The sequence below is a fragment of the Mya arenaria genome, chromosome 6 (genome assembly GCF_026914265.1).
Source record: "Mya arenaria isolate MELC-2E11 chromosome 6, ASM2691426v1".
Taxonomy (NCBI): Eukaryota; Metazoa; Mollusca; class Bivalvia; order Myida; family Myidae; genus Mya; species Mya arenaria.
Window position 1 is genome coordinate 25825263 of NC_069127.1, and position 16699 is coordinate 25841961.

At 35.8% G+C, this 16699-nt stretch overlaps 1 protein-coding gene across 1 annotated transcript; it reads left to right on the forward strand.

The window, feature by feature from the left end:
- The first annotated feature begins 12349 nt into the window (after positions 1-12349).
- Positions 12350-16416, forward strand: LOC128237009 (uncharacterized). The gene is made up of 4 exons (XM_052952177.1): positions 12350-12509; positions 12876-13058; positions 13666-13754; positions 15953-16416. The coding sequence occupies exons 1-4, from the start codon at positions 12404-12406 to the stop codon at positions 16262-16264; spliced, it is 690 nt and encodes a 229-aa protein (XP_052808137.1). The 5' UTR covers positions 12350-12403; the 3' UTR covers positions 16265-16416.
- Positions 16417-16699: the final 283 nt, after the last annotated feature.

The window sequence follows — 16699 nt, forward strand, 5'->3', positions numbered from 1 at the left end:
GGACATTGCAGCGCGACCAGGCCACGGGACAAAAGTTAGTGACATTTTATTACTTTGTATTTCTTGCCTAGATATGACATGTGTTGCTATAATTTTGGGATATTTAACGGGGCAAAATTTTAAAGTTTTGGATAATAAATGCAATCAGAGCAAAGCTGTTTTTTTGAAAGAACCCCTAAGTAATCTAATTTCTGACTTAACAACGTTCCACATTATTTAGTACAATAAAACCATTTGATTTAAATAAGAATAAACTGAAGAATGAGTATTTAAGGTAACAAAGATAAAGATATTGAGAAATTCGATAAAAAAAAGTAAAACAGGTGTGAAAAAAACGTTGTTAAATGCAAACTAAGTCATTTAAGGACATTAATTGAATAATTAACATGAAAAGAAATGTAATTAAAAGAAGTTTGAGTAAACTTATTTAGCAGGTCTAACATTAATGAAAGTTGCATAAATACAAAAAATAATGACTTATACTCAGGGTTTAGTGCAAACACTGAAGATACTAAAAAATGTGATGTTTTTATGTCGAAGAAGGAGAAAAATGGCAGGTTTTATTACTTCAGTTGTCATGTAACTGTAAGTATTTGTCAAACAAATCAGATAGGTAAATGATTTCAATGTTACCTGTAATTAACTTGACATTAATGATATGAAATCATTAAAATTAAGTAAGTTTATAGTCGTGTACATAATTGTAGTATTTTGTCAATATATCATTTTATATAATATTGAGTAAATTGGTGATGGTTTTAAAGTTTTAAAAATCATATAAATAAATCATTGTTTGGATCATAGTAAGGTCTGAGAGAGAAAGCATGCAAAATAAAAAGTATTTTTTTTTAGATGTCATTTAATAAAGTGTATCGCCTGAATACGGCAAGTAATTTTCAATTTCGAAATCACTTATTAAATTGTTTGTTAGGTAATAAGTAATCTAATTAAATTATTTAAGTAACTCACAGATTAGTTTGGTAAAACTAATGAATCAATTATAAAGTTGTAAGTTATCCGATGATAAGCATGATGGTAACATGTTAAGCTAGAGTTTAGCTTTCTTATAACTATGAAGATGTACAAAGTTGATAGTACAAAGTTGTACAAAGATAAACAAAGATATTGGTCAAGAAAGACCGGGTTTCTTAAAAGTGATTGGAGATGATACGTTCAAGATATTGAATTTCAACAAAATTGTTGGACTCCTGTGAAGTCACATTAGGGTGTGAGTTATTTAATAAATTAATTGAATCACTTATGTATTAGTTTTCTTAAAATAATGGACTACTTATGACTAACATATAAGCTTTGTAAAATATTACATAAAAAGGTTCTTAATAAAATAAAATGCTGTTCATAAAAACAAAACGTTTCACAAAAAAAAACTTAGGTCAAACATTCATTAAAATCAAACATACGAATACTTACGCACAGATACAGTAATTAATTATAAATGGGGCCACTTTCAAAATATAAGCCTGCTTGAAAATATCAACACAAAATTTCATGGTAATAGCAACACCTATGTCAATGAAAGGTAAAAGTACAGGTAATATGTCACGTGATACGAACAGTCAATATCAACATTATTCTTCAGCGGATATCGAGATAATATACCTAGTGGCGATATTGTGTTAAGTGGTCATCGGTGTTTCATAAAGGATCGAACTATATTCTGGTATTGCGTATGTGATGTGCTAACCAATTGGTTACACTTCGAAATATCCAGAGGAGCTAAGCACACATTCTCGTATGACCTGTGCTCGGCTTGACGTCACATGATCAAGTCTTTAGGACCGTGATGATTCCTGTGTGATGGACAACACCAACTTGAGATCGTTAGCATCTTCAATAACATGAACACTTGCACACATATATCTAAGTACACTTCAAGAATTAGCAGTCGTATAATGGCAGAACATTTCGAGTCGGTGGGGACATTCTACAATCAAACAACCCCTTGGCTATAAACTCTACATCTACAACAACACGGCAGCAGCAACAACAACAACGATGATTCCCTGTCTTCAGAATGATAACATGAAAAACAGCGCTACATAAAACATTGACTAATTACCAAATTTGACAACAGTACTGTCAGTGTTAATTACTTGTACTCAATCTGCAGTGTTATTTTCTAATTGTTAACTATGTTTATTAATTACCTGAGGGCTAATTACCAATTAGTCTATATTATGTCAGACATTTTGACAAATAACGTGTCAGTTTACTTTCTATTGCTTACGAAAAGAAAATCTTGCATTAAAAAGGGACGGTATCTATACAATTTGATATCATTGTTTGGGATTTAGGCACAGATTTTCTTTTGCGTATTTTTTGTCGGAAATACAATTTGATATCATTGTTTGAGATTTAGGCACAGATTTTCTTTTGCGTATTTTTTTTTTGTCAGAATTTTTTTTTTTTAATTTACCTGTTTGGGGTTGAGAAACATAGTTTCTTACGATTTTATTTATCTATTCAATTATAACCATTGTTTGGGGTTGACGCAAAGATTTTCTTAAAAATCTTGATAAAAAAGGGACGAATGTCACGTAACAGAGTTTAATACTATAGAATGTGACGTAATACGTTATAATTAAGATATAATTAAGATTTAATTAAATGGATATGTGTCTACATACTGCATGTTTAGTAATGTAGGGCATATTTGATTGTCATTTGAATATGAAGATGGTTGACAGCCGACCTGGTACAAATGTACAAAATGGTCATGTTAATTACAAAAACGTGTATTCCTGTGGTTGTAAAGCTGTCATAGGTAGACAACAAATTAGTACAAATTAGTATAAAAGAGATGATTTGGGATGTGAAAAGAGAGTTGGCTTAGGCCAGGCAAGCAACGCGGCCTTGGGTCCTTAATGGACGGCAGTTAGGATGCGAGATTACCTTAAATGTCATGCTGTATTATATACTGATTATTATACTTAGAAAGAACGTGGAACAATAAAGACTTAGAACACTTGAACAGTTGTTGGTTGGTTACTGAACGAACTATCACGGAAGTTAAGTGAGCGTTGGCGTTACGTGACAATGTACATTCTTCCCAGTTTGCTGAAACGATTCTACAATTCATGTATTTTATTTTACAAGTGTTACTGTACTAACATGTTTTGCAGCTACTCTTGTTTGGTTAAGCCAAACGTATGAATAACCCTTTAAACCAAGTATTGACTTGATATATTTGGCCAGAACTGGATTATTGCTATTTAACGTTTTTATAGGTGAAAGAACTTGCTTTCGAGTCACAGGATGAAACGGGTTTACTTATCTTTTGGTATAATATTTAGGGGGTATCTACCAAGTTCCGAGTACAGCATGTAACGTGGAGTAATCTTGCTTTTGTATGTACTCCGGCGCAAAAATACAATCAAGTTGCTCCAACAGATCAAGGTTTTAAAGCCTCAGACTTCGCACCCATACGTTGGAATGGAAACACTAGTAGCATCAAAAAGTTGAATGCCCAAAGGCAAGTATAGGTTATTAATTATATGACATAGAGCATCGCATTAATTTGATAGCCTGGTTCAACAAATATGTACAGCAGTGAACGAGAAATAGACACATAGATAGTTGCATTCCTTAACTATCTCCATTACTTGTTTGTCAATGCTTAAGTTAAATTTCTTAAATATCTGCCACCAAAACATTTATGTTAGTCTTTGAGAGATTATTTTTTTCATTGCATACAGTAACCTTGAAGTCAATTTAGATTTTCACTTGAAAATCACGTTCATTGTGTGCATAGAGTACAGTGCCGCCAGCGTACAGGAGGATAAGTAATTGAAGGTACACCATTGTCTCTTTTGCATCTACTTCTATAGAAACACCTTTACATGTTCATCAAAGGAATTCGTCTAAATCGTTCAGGTATTTCGATAATAAAATCGGAGAAAGATTTTCTCCCTGACGGACTTCACAAAAACTTGGGAACAGGGGAAAAAGTTGCCCATTGATAGAAACGCATGCTTTAATATCATTGTACATATTTTTTATGGCATTAAGGATTTTGCCCTGTGAAGCATATTGAACTAGATTATGCCACAATCCAGCTCATCAGACAGAGTCAAATGCGGCCGTAAAATCAATAAACGAGCAAAACAGTTTCCTTTTTTGGGCTCTAAGTTTGCTTACATGTATACGGCAATAGAATGTAAGAATATGGCCACAGCTTGAATAATTTGCGCGGAATCCGGCATGGTTCTCGTTTAATAAGTTATTATCATAGAGGAATTTGTTGGATGCGTTCATGAAGGATAAACGTGAATAATTTGCCTAAACAACTAAGAATGGTAAACGATAGTTTACTATGGTGGTCGGTTGTACAACCCTTGTTTTTTTATTTTTTATAAAATGGCTTTATTGTCCCAATAAGTCAAACGTCCGGGATTATACCGACCAGTGTCAATGATTGTATTGAAATGTGTACAGAAGGTTGGGACCATGTCGACGCGCGAGGCTTTAGAGTATATATTGATAATATCATCAAACTGCGACGATGTTTTACCACACTAATTTTCAGTAGTTTGTTAACTTCGTCATATTCTATCGGCCTAACTAACACATCAGTATCAGCGCCAGAGAAGCCAGGGTGGTTATTATTGGGTAAATGATAATTCGCGTGAACGACGTTGTCCATATTTTCAAGTAATGATAAAGTTCGTATATATGAGACGACTAATGTTTTAGTACGTTGCTAACTTTGTTAAAGTGGTTTCATTAGTCTTTAGGATATTTTGGATGGCATGCTGGCAGTTTGTATTCTGCTTATGTTTTGCGATATACATATTCAAAGTAACTTTATAGGGCTTACTCAAGTGTGAAACCTTCTTATATGCAGTTGATTTATTCATATATTAATATAATCAGCTTTCACCAATGTTCAGCTTTGGATCAGGCACTGGACAAATATAACACACCAGATTAAGACTTGGCTGTAGCTCACTTAACTATGACCTCCATCGAAGATCGCTAGTCGATTCCCCTTTGTGTCGTTGCGGATCCGTCGAAACTGCCGAACACTTCTTACTTTATTGTCCACTGCTTGTAGACATTCGTCGCCGCTTCTTGAGCACTTTGCCATGTGCACCTATTTATCAAAATCTTCTCTATGGAAACGAAACTCTTTCATTTGAACAAAACAAAGTAATATTTTCACTTGTGCAATCGTACATAACTGCCTCTAGGCGGTTCGGTTAGCAATGAGCAGCAACAAACAATACACGAAGACCAACCCTCCCTGTCGTATCGGGCTGATCACGCCTGCCCCATAATCGGTGTGCGACCAACAATTTTCATTTCTTATCATTTTTAGATAATATTAAGAAGACAAAATCTATCAATTATACTCATTGTCAACGTAGAATATGCCATGTCTCATCTGTTTCTTATGCACTTTATCTAAGTAGAGGAGCAGAATTAATATAAGTTATTTCTTGTTTTCTAATCCTCGAACATATTGTGATGTATTTCATTTCTATACATATAACGAATGTATGTTTGTATGCTATTTGTCAAATTAATAAAGTTTAAACTAATCAGCTTTCCGTGCTATATTGTATAATGACCGCGCCTTCATACACTGTATACCAAGGCATAGCCTTTTCGTGCCATACTTTAAACAGATTAGAATTATATCTTGTAATTGTATTGATGAATCAATAGATTCTTTGTCGACGCTGTTTAAATAAACCACGAAAACCTCATGTTTTTACTGCGATTAAGGATGGCGGGTAGGACTTATATGCGGCCATTAGGCGGCGTATTAATTGCACGAGGCTTTCGTGCACGTTATCCGCATATTTAATTAAACCTTAGTACTTGTTGGCGTATGATATATTCACGTCATGGATAATCCAACGTGCACGGACAGGCCCTCAGAAAACTGTGAAAAATTGAACAATTGGAGTAATTTGGAGTTTAGTGGAAATATACACGATATTTGACCGAAGTTTGCAGCCCAAAAAATAGGAATTAAGCTCGTTGAAACAGGAGGTTCATGAAAATGCTTTTATAGTGGCAGAAGTCAAACATAGAAGCCGTAGGGAAAGAGAAACTTTCTAATGCTAAAGAAGTGGTCACTGACGCTATTGGTGAACTGCACGATTGCAACAAGGATATAAGGATAGTGGACACCTCCAACGGTTGGTGGGAAACGGTTCGTCAGTACAAGCGCAGAGCCGGTTTTGTTACATGCGACGCAACTGCCCATGCAGGAGATGTGGCCAGAAACCCGACCCGCCGTGCGAAGAAATCCATGTGGCATTGACAACTTCTCTTTAGTATAAGACTACATAATGGTTTGGTTGGCTTTGTATAGGGTTAATGCCATGGTTGTCAAAATGTGGCGCTTCCAGAACTGAGAAGGATTTATTAGAAATGTACATTTTATTGTTTTTACCTCTGAATAGGCTTGTTGTTACCAAACTGTTTTGGGGCACAACTCGTTTGGCTCTAATTAAATGGGATTTAAGGTTGCCAAAATGTAGTGTGCTTGGCACTGCGTAAGATAAATTGGAGCAGTAAATGTGTAGTGTTGGCCTCTTACATTGGCTGTATGGCTGCTATCATGTGATCTATTTGGAACTGAGTATGCTTAATATGATCATGTGATTCTTTTGCCTAAAGTTGGGCTTGCGGTTGCCACATGTACTCTTTTTGGCAATGCAATGGCTTTATTAGATATCCATTGTTTGGTTTGCTCTAAATCAATTTCATTGCTGCGGAAAGGTGGTCGATTTGGTAATGTTGAGCTAGAAAAATCTTTATTTTGCTATGATGTGCTTAATTGTAAGCAAAATTAAAACGATAGAGAACTGGACTGACTGAAGTATAGAACCTCTTAGGTTCTAGGTAGAAGCCTTCTGTGGTTAGAACTGTCGATTGTAATGCTGCTTTGGTGTTTGCCTGACTCATGATGGACTTAACTGTAGCTGTATTTGTGTTTGTTTGGGCTTGAACTTGTTGTGGACGGGCTCTGCTGTGGTATATTTGATACTAGATAAACGGTTTGCAGCAGAATTTGTATTAACTGGGAACTGAATTGACTTGAGAACCTGTATAAGAATTCTTTACACCTATTGATCTGAAGAATAGCAAAACGACTGCTTATTTGGCACTTGATAGGGCTTCATAGCCTCTTTGTTGTTAGTTTAGCACAATTTGGACTGGCAATTTTTTTTTTCATTTTTGACACACAGTGGAATTTAGAACAGTCAGTCTATGGTGGCTATATCGCAAAACTGGGTAGATGGTTTCCATAATGAGATTGAAGGAGCTCTGGCTTTACTTTTGTAAATCCCGACTGGTGCTTGTTTGATAATGATTCGGCTTGACTGTAACTACAATAGGAATATAGGGAGTTGCCATGGATCCACTCGGTGGACTTAACACGATATGGCTTTCTTATTAATTATTTGACCTTGGAAATATTTTGTTTTGGGTTGTTTTGAACTAGAATAATATAACTTAAGGTTGGAACAAAAACTTAATAAACATCCGGCTGGAAAGAACTACAGGAAGCTCACAAAAATATTTTATATGAAGCTTGTTATGCACAGCATGCGCTAAAGAAGGGTCATTGTATGTTCATGTTACAAAACAGATGAAATATAACCAAAAATGTTCAGTGAATTAATTTATGTTAAGACTTTGTCAAATAAAATGAAGAAAATATCAGATTTGCGGAGAACAGATCAGCAATCCCCTCACAGGGGCACATTGGTAAACCATGAAAGCATGACAAGCAAGGAGTACAAAGGAGAGCAACTTCTAAGACATAACAAGCAATAGCAACCAAGTACATATATACAGGCAATGACAATAACAAAGTTAGCAGCAGATGGCTGAATACTACAAACAAGCATTCATGCTACAGATAAAAGCACTGACTAATTCTCCTTGATTGAATGCAGTAAATCATGTTGGTAAACAAACACTAAAGCTAGCAGTTGTACAAACACAATACACACATGCGACATTATAATGGACAAAAAATGGAACAGCAGCTTATATAAGCACATATAGCTGAAGCTGATAAAAACAAATAATAAATGCAAACACAAATTTAATAAAAACATATAAAAACACATGCGTGTATACTCCACCAGTGTTGTGTTGACAAGACTAACCAGGCTTACAAACAATGCACTTGCAGTCCCTTCCACTCCAAGTGGAGATAAGACTTTTAAATTGATTGTAATTTGAACAGGATCTGAAGTGATCTGGCAGTGAGTTTCACAGCACTGGTGCTGCATACTTGAACGATGTTTTACCATATGAAGATCTTCTCACTTGGGATACATTTAAAATATTTGAATATCTGAAGTAAGTTTGGGTATACATTTTGCCAACACGATCAGACAAAACAGTTGAAGCAATATCATTAAAAAATAAAATTTTCTTGAGCCATAGTTCTCAGTCGGCGGATTTGTAAGTAGTTTTGCCTCGTCAAATAACATAGTAAAGGAAGAATAATAATCGCCATGGACCAATCTAAGTGCTTTCTCCTAATCTTCTCCATTTTTTTCTATACTAAAGTGCCAAGCTAGTGAACAGAAATTAAAATTTGACAGTACAATTGTGTAAAATAAAGTGAGTCTGTTTAATCTTCTCAGATTTCTACCAATTCTCTTAAGGATATTTACTTCCTGTACAGCTTTTTACATATACTACTTATGTGTGCATCAAAATTCTGCTTGCAATCAATATCCACAACCAAGAGCTTGACGACTTCATCACATGATATTTGTGTACTGCCAAGACTGAAAACAGGAGACTTGCTTACGAGTTTCTTGCCCACAGCAATTGCCTGGAACTTGTCTGGGTTAGCCTGTATGCAGTTGAAAGGGATCCACTCAACAAGATTTCTGCTTGATCACTTCGTCAAGCTCAGGGGATGGGAAGGAGAAGGTGTTATCATCAGCATGGTTATACAGAGTGCCTTGCGCTATAAAATAGAAAATATCATTGATAAAAACGTTAAAAAGTAATTGTCCTAAAATAGATCCCCTGGAAACACCTCTCTGTATATCTGCCCATGAATTAACAATATAACCAATCTTAATTTGTTGTTTTTTGTCAGTCAAATAATATTTTAACAATTTAGAAGAATTCACAGAGATGCGATAAGCAGACAATTTGTGTAATAAAATATCATGAGATAATCAATCAAATGCTTTAGATAAATCCATTAGAATGGCAGCTACATATTCATTTGGATCTAACTTCTAACACATTACGTTAAAAACTAACTTCACGCACATCGATAGAGGATGCAATTATACAAATTTTACAAGATTTCCAAGTGGGAAAGCAAGATATACAAAGCAGAAAGCAAGATTTAGTATTTTCTTTTAATAACGTTCCATATTAATTACGGGATGATTTTAATCAGAATGCATGTTATTTACCAAAAAGACATACCAGAAAAACATGGTGGCTTATCTTTGCTATTTCTCAAACCACCCCTCTGAGCATTTTTGCAAGTTCGACCTTTTCCGCCGAAACACTCTTTAAGCAGCCAAAATGGAAAAGCTCATCACCGCGCTTAGGTCAATCCATCCTCCATTGACCAGGTGGCGTGTATTTGGCCGCGTGCTGAAATCTGCGACTTCCAATGCGTCCACCACCGGCCGCGAATCGGGGATGGCTCCCGATAGAGACAGCTGCCGGGCTAGGTGGGCGTCGTCGTGCCGATGGTAGTTTATCGCCTTTTGGTCCGAAAAGGTGGCCGATCATTTTAAACTAACTATGAAAGAACAGTGGTTTCGGGTAAACCTGATCCACAACTCACAACTGTACTTAAGTCATCTCTCAATATTAAGTCTATCGACATCAAAGGTAATTCAGAGTTGTAAGTGCGTTCATAGTACGTTGATTTACTAGGTTATATGCAAATTGGCATAACCAGTTCTCCGTGTGGAGGTTCAGGGCCTATATATACATAAGTCGACCCCTTTAGGATTAAACATGCTTTTCTCTGAAGGGATTTGTTGCGTCTTTGGTCTCGCACGTTACAGAATCATATACTATATACTCTGTTTTAAAAAGAACATACTTTCATTGATTTTAAACTTTAGTCAATATTTCAATAAAAAAGTGTAGTCTACAACAAAATAAGGTAACTTTGTACAGCTCAATGTTTTTGAGAATATAGCCCAAGTACATTTTTGTAATAATATTTCCCACAACACATGCTATGAGTAAATTCGTGTTTAAAATGAGTAAAAAATTCCAGGGTTTTAATAAAACATTCCATGTTGCAAAACCTGTTCAAGAGATTGAAATTTGACTTTTTATATTTGTGTCTGGTATTAATAGTATTATAATATCTCGATAAATGACGAGCTTCTTTGTACATCGGACCCTTTATATGTCCCAGTCGTGAGTCGATCAAGCGGACATACTTATCACCTCCTTATTTTGACACTCCGTGGTATTGCTGAATATGCCTAGGTCAAAGACCGCCACGCCTACCACAAACTTGCGAATTGCACGGCGCAGACAATCAGCCAGCGTCTCGAGGGCGTGCTTGGTGACGTGATAGGCGGAGTTCGCAGGCCACGAGTAACGCCCCTTCACGCTCGTTACTATCGTTTGTATGTGTGTTGTGGCGAAGACTTATTTTATTAGAGTAAAACAGACAATATACGTTATCACGTGATAGGCGGAGTTTTCCGGCTACAGGTACCGCCCCTTCTTGCCCGTGACTTTCGTGTGTATGTGTATATTGTGCAACAGGTGTAGCAAGTATACGCTAAGAATATTATAATACGGCTGTATTATGATAATATCATGCATGTATATGTTCATGTTGCATGAACAAAAAGTGTGACCGATAAAATACATGTATGTCCATCGATTAAAAAGGGACGGTTTACAAGTTGTTATCAATAAAGAGATAAACATAGTTAGTTTGTGCACATTTCCTTCAGCTCGATTGTGAAGAAAGCTGATAACTAAGTGGATCCCTCTCGATTCCGGCGCATGGGTAGAAACCAATCTATTACTTTTAAGAAGTTTTGAAATGGGGGGAAATATACTGCACAGCAAGCGAGATATGCTTCTATTTCAGGACGACGATCCAGGCAGTATGACCAAACTACTGGAGCTCCTGGCTACGCGCACAAGCGTTCAGGTGGAATAAACTGACGACTCTTCAGACGAGGAGAGCGAGGACATACATAGCAGACGAGGTATCAGACGACATTAAAGCGCTTACAGAAGACATTGATCTGAATCGATAGGGTATTCTTAAAGGTGTGTGTTTCAACATGGTTATTGCACGTTTCTGTTTATTACTAAATGTACTACCAATAAACATTTAGCTACGAGACAATGATTGATTGCTCACTTTTAAGACAGCCAAGCGGAAAGTAAAAACCTAATAAATGTTCATTAGTGAAACACTTTTATAATGTACATTTTACATTTTTTTTGCGTCGTGTAAACACTCTGCTTTTAAACAGTATTTTATAAATTATCTCACACCCTCTATCACTTGAGTAACATATATCAGGGGCGGATCCAGGAATTGACGTTAAAGGGCTGCGTAACTTAGGAACGCATTCTTTTAACATGCCCCCCCCCCCCTGAGAACCGAAAATATATGGCGTTAACTATTTGCATGTGGGTTTGGGGTTACTACCTCAAGACCATTAAAACAATTTATAGTTAAAAGAGGTGCATTTTGAGCATGTTTATTCCTTTTCTCTCCCATATTGATATAACAAGTACACTTGGACGATTTTAGAAGAGGCGCGCGATGGATGCGCCCCCTCTAAATCTGCTAGTGTATATTATTTCGGTATGACTCCCAACCTTAACCATGCGGAACAAATACTAAACAACCCACAGTACCTAGTAATGATACCTTTTGAGTGTCTGCTTACCACGTGCCAACCTCGTGATACTCCGGGTACTCCGCAAAAATACACGGAGTACCAAAAAGGGGGTCATCAGCCGAAGTGAAATACATTTTAAATCATGGGAAGTAAGACTAAAAAGGGAGTCTCCAGTCTCATGCATCGGAAGTGAAAACATTTTAATCATGGATAGAAGTCTACAGAAGGAGTTCTTGTTCTTGTTCTTATTTCATTCAGATTCTTGGATTTTCCATCGAGTTCAATTTCACTTGAAAAACACTTAAGTACGTGACTGTATAACACATAAGTTTCCTTACAAGTTTGTTTTTTAATTTCCGCAATCTGTTTTCAATCAGCAACAATGAGGTGCAATAAATATAACTAGATAAAACTCATCCAACAAGGAAGAAAATGCATGGATGGCTGGGGGGTCATATGATGTACAGTGTTCCCTATATATACGTGTTAGAACGACCATGCGTCGCATTCTCCCGTGTTAACTCGACGGAGTCACCATGAATCGAGCAGTTCTGACGTTGTTATGCATGTGTGTCCTGGCGCCGTGGGTGCGCACTATGAGTGTGACCAAGGATAGATTTACGGACATGCAAACAGTCGCAGGTGTGGCAGTTTATACATTTCATAATAATACATGGTTGTTTTATTATAATCATTCTTCTTCTTTTTCTTCTTCTTCTTCTGCTGCTTTTTCTTTCTTCTTTTTCTTAATCATTACGAATTTTAACTTTCGCGGGTGTTTCAAAGATTCGCTACGCTCTCTCCACCCATTCTTAATCATCAAGATTTTAATCAATGTCATCAAACTATAACATTATAATACCGATGTATATTGAAACAGAATGTCAGACTTATATTTCAGGTGGCATTGCATATAAAACTATAAAAAAGATCCGTCATTTTAAGAATTTTCAATTGGGGGAAATTAAAATATACTGCCCGGCAAGCGAGATATGATTCTATTTTCAGACGGTGGTGAAGGCGGTTTGGCCAAACTACTGGAACTCCTGGCTACGAGCACAAGCGCTAAGGCGGAAGAAGCAGACGAATCATCAGACGAGGAGAGCGTGGTCATAACAGACAAAGTATCAGACGAAATCATCAAAGCGCTTGCAGAAGACATTGATCTGAATCTCGAGGACATTGTTAAAGGTAATGGGTGTTTAAACATGCTCATAACACGTTTCTATTTACTTCATTTAGCTACGAGATAATGATTGATTGCTTACTTCTGTTATCACTTGAATTCATACTTTTAAGACAGACAATCGCAACTGCCTAAAAGTTTTTATCCTGATAAAATACAAATGTGTAATATACTTATTCAATCGTAACAACTCGGCCATCTCCATCAAGCTCCGAGATAGACAATTATGTCAATAGTCGATTATGTTGAATAATGGCTGAGGTGTTCCGATTGATACTTCTTGTACTAAATATTATATCACATCATCGTTTCTAAAGTTGAAAGAAAATTGCAAAATAAAGTGCAGCTGTAATTATTGTAGGCATTAATAGCTGTATTCATATTGAATAATGGGCAATTGTCATAGAAACAAAAATATTATTTAGTTTTATAGACGTATTTTGTAACGGTGCTTGCACAGTATTAAAACGCCTTGATTATAATATAGCTTTCGCCAAATCTAATAACAAAAACACACGTTCCCCTATATGTTGGTAGGATATTTGACAAACACAAGACTAATGTTTTATGATTGCTATTGTACTAGAATTAATTTTTCGAGCCCTCATACAGGTTGTAGCCACGGAAAGTGCAGTTTCTGTACCAAAGGCAAGTTCCTGAAGGTGTGCGTCAATGCCGGCCTGGTCAAGCTGGGATTTCAGGTAAACATCCATCGACTGTGTGAAGTTATTCCTGAAAAATTTCCGTTTTGAGCGGTTTAAACGTTTATTTATTTTCCGGGTGTTTATTTAATCAACAAATAAACCTGACTATGAGTCATATATCACAATTACAATCTACATTGAATGCGTTAACAAGTTTCAAGTTTCACGTGTATTGGCAATATAGGCAATACATAAGCCTTTGGCCATGAACATATATGCTACGTCGGAAGGCAAGATTTTGCTTAAAATGAAGACTTAAATCAAAGATAACTTTTCTTATACTACACCATTTTCAATACAACAAAGGGCAGTCTATGCCACTAAAAGAGCACCGCCTTTGTTTTATTACCGAAGTTTGATAAGGTGGTTAGTTTTATCAAACACTTCGACAAACCTGTTTCCAAAATAATGTTTTGACAGTGCTCCGTTAGACGGCCGTATTGTGAAAAGGTTTGTCGAAGTGTTTGAAGAAACTAAACACTCAATCAAACTCTGGTAAAAGACCGAAGGCGGGGCTTCGTAAGTGGCGTTGACTGCGACAAGTTTCATCTAAAATGGTGAAGATATAGTGAAGTTATCTTTGTTTTAAGTCTTCATTCGAAGCAAAATATTGCCTTCCGACGTAGCATTTATGACGCAATTTATCACGTGGTATACGCACACTGATACACATAGGATGAGATGTACACAAATGGAAAAGGTGACAAATACAAAATAAACTAAAAAAAACAAACAAAAATACAACTACATTTCACACGTACTTAGTATAGAGAACACAATCATTATTTACTTTATTGTACTATCTAACTATGAAGCATCTGCATCAATGCTGGCAGAACGTCGTTGAAAAGCATTGTAAATGTATTTAGATACATGTCTTATATTGTTGGTGTTTTTTTTGAAGACATTAAAACCCTATATTTATTCAAGGTATTCTATGAATTGGAAATATTGAATTGTAGACGTAAATCATAATACAAAGGACAAGCAAGCAAAACATGAAATTCAGACTCAACTATAGTATTGCATAGTTTACATTTTCGTTCTAAACGTGCAACATTATTGAACCTTCCAACTTCAATTTCAAGAGAGTGAGAACAAAGTCGCAATCTCGATAATGCTGTTCTATATATATATCATTCATATTTAAATCGAGATACTTTTCAAATTCAAAATTTACCTTGAATATTTATAATAATTTACCTTCGGTTGTGAATGAATGGTATCATTCGAGTGTTGTACTATTCCATATAAACAGCCGCTTCAGAGTCTTTGACGATTTTTGTGTTGGTTAATATAGGGAACACAATTAATATCCAAATGTTAAAAAACGTTCCCTATACGCGCATTATTGTGGCAAGTGTTGTACATATTGATCGTGGATGCGTTGTCTTAATGATATACAACAAGAATTGTTTATATGATCAGAAGACCAAACATAACTAAAACCGAGGGTGTCTAACACATTCTTTACAGATTTAGACATTGCAGTAAACAAAACTAACATCATTAACTTGTTCACAATATATATATATATATATATATATATATATATATATATATATATATATATATATATATATATATATATATATATATATATATATATATATTATAAGCACTTTTTTATTTCGAAGAAAAGTGTGGCAAATCATAAGGAGTGTTAAAACTAAAATACTAAAAGCTTTAAAAGCTAAGATACTAGCGGCTGGAACCCTTCAACAAATGTTGATATATACTCAAACATTGTCTTTAAATTCTCGCTAATGTTTTGGCAACAAAAATATAAATAAAGTATAACAACCCTGGTTGTAGTGGAAAGTGGGATGCCTTAACCACTCGCCCACAAACACTTATTGCAACACAATATTGATAAGCCAATTAAGCTACAACCTTTTGCTGAATCGCTTTACCAAATCTTTTCAAAATCGTGGACTTAAAGACAATGTCCCTTTAAAACTCCCAATGATTTGCCACATTCTATTTCGTAATTAAACAAAATCCGTAAAAAGTGCATTTTTACACAAACCATGATTGTTTACGGGAGCAAAACATTAAAATATTAATGACTTTTCGAAGGGATTTTTTTTGGAATGGAAGAGTACTCTTAAGTTCAATTCAATATCATATCTGATTGCCTTCATTGCAGAGATATGTAATTAAAGTATACATGTATACACTCGTTACTGTTACAGCTGAGCGTCACAGTAAACGGCCACACAGTCTACCGGAAGGTAGTGAGTATTCGGAACCCGCCGCCGTTCTGCGTCAACAATGTCCCGTTCCTAAAACACGTGGCAAACTTCTGTATCCAGATCTACAACGTTGACCTCGCTAAGAAGTCCGCGTGCGTCAAGGTCACGTTCAAGGTCTTTGGGAAAAAGATCTCGCTGAAGGTCGGTTGCTTCAAGATCCCCCATGCCATGCTGGAAGGGATGGATACAGCCGATGTTTCTGTCGACCAGGGCAGCGCTCTGATGTTTACACCATACCAGAAAAACAATTAACTTAGCTTACAAAAGACAATGGCGAATCGCAATACCATTAAACTGTTTGATCTTGATTTTTTTCATGATATGAATAATTGCACACGCAATGCAATGTCAGCACTAAAGAAGTACTTGTCAAACTGTGATAGCAAATAAATTGATGCATTGTTCTTGTTTTACTCACATTTTTGAATGTTCTAGAATTGAATTAAATGATTTGGTAGTCTAACCACCAATGACACAATCGTTACAACTCGGACATCTCCGGCAAACTTCGAGAGAGTCAATTATTTTAGATAATGGTGTTCCGATTGCAAATGACACTAATTGTATACGGGACTCATCCATTAATGTGTATTTCGTGAAAAAAGGGAATAAATAAAACTTAATAATTACACTATTTACTGTAGAACTGTAACTTTCCTTTTGGTTTAATAATTCCGTCATGACCTT

Bases quoted from the DNA above. Each gene is read 5' to 3' on its own strand.
- LOC128237009 (XM_052952177.1), top strand. From the start codon at position 12,404: ATGAATCGAGCAGTTCTGACGTTGTTATGCATGTGTGTCCTGGCGCCG. The intron at 12,510-12,875 runs GTGTGGCAGTTT...TTCTATTTTCAG, and splicing joins GGACATGCAAACAGTCGCAG to ACGGTGGTGAAGGCGGTTTG. The intron at 13,755-15,952 runs GTAAACATCCAT...TTACTGTTACAG, and splicing joins TGGTCAAGCTGGGATTTCAG to CTGAGCGTCACAGTAAACGG.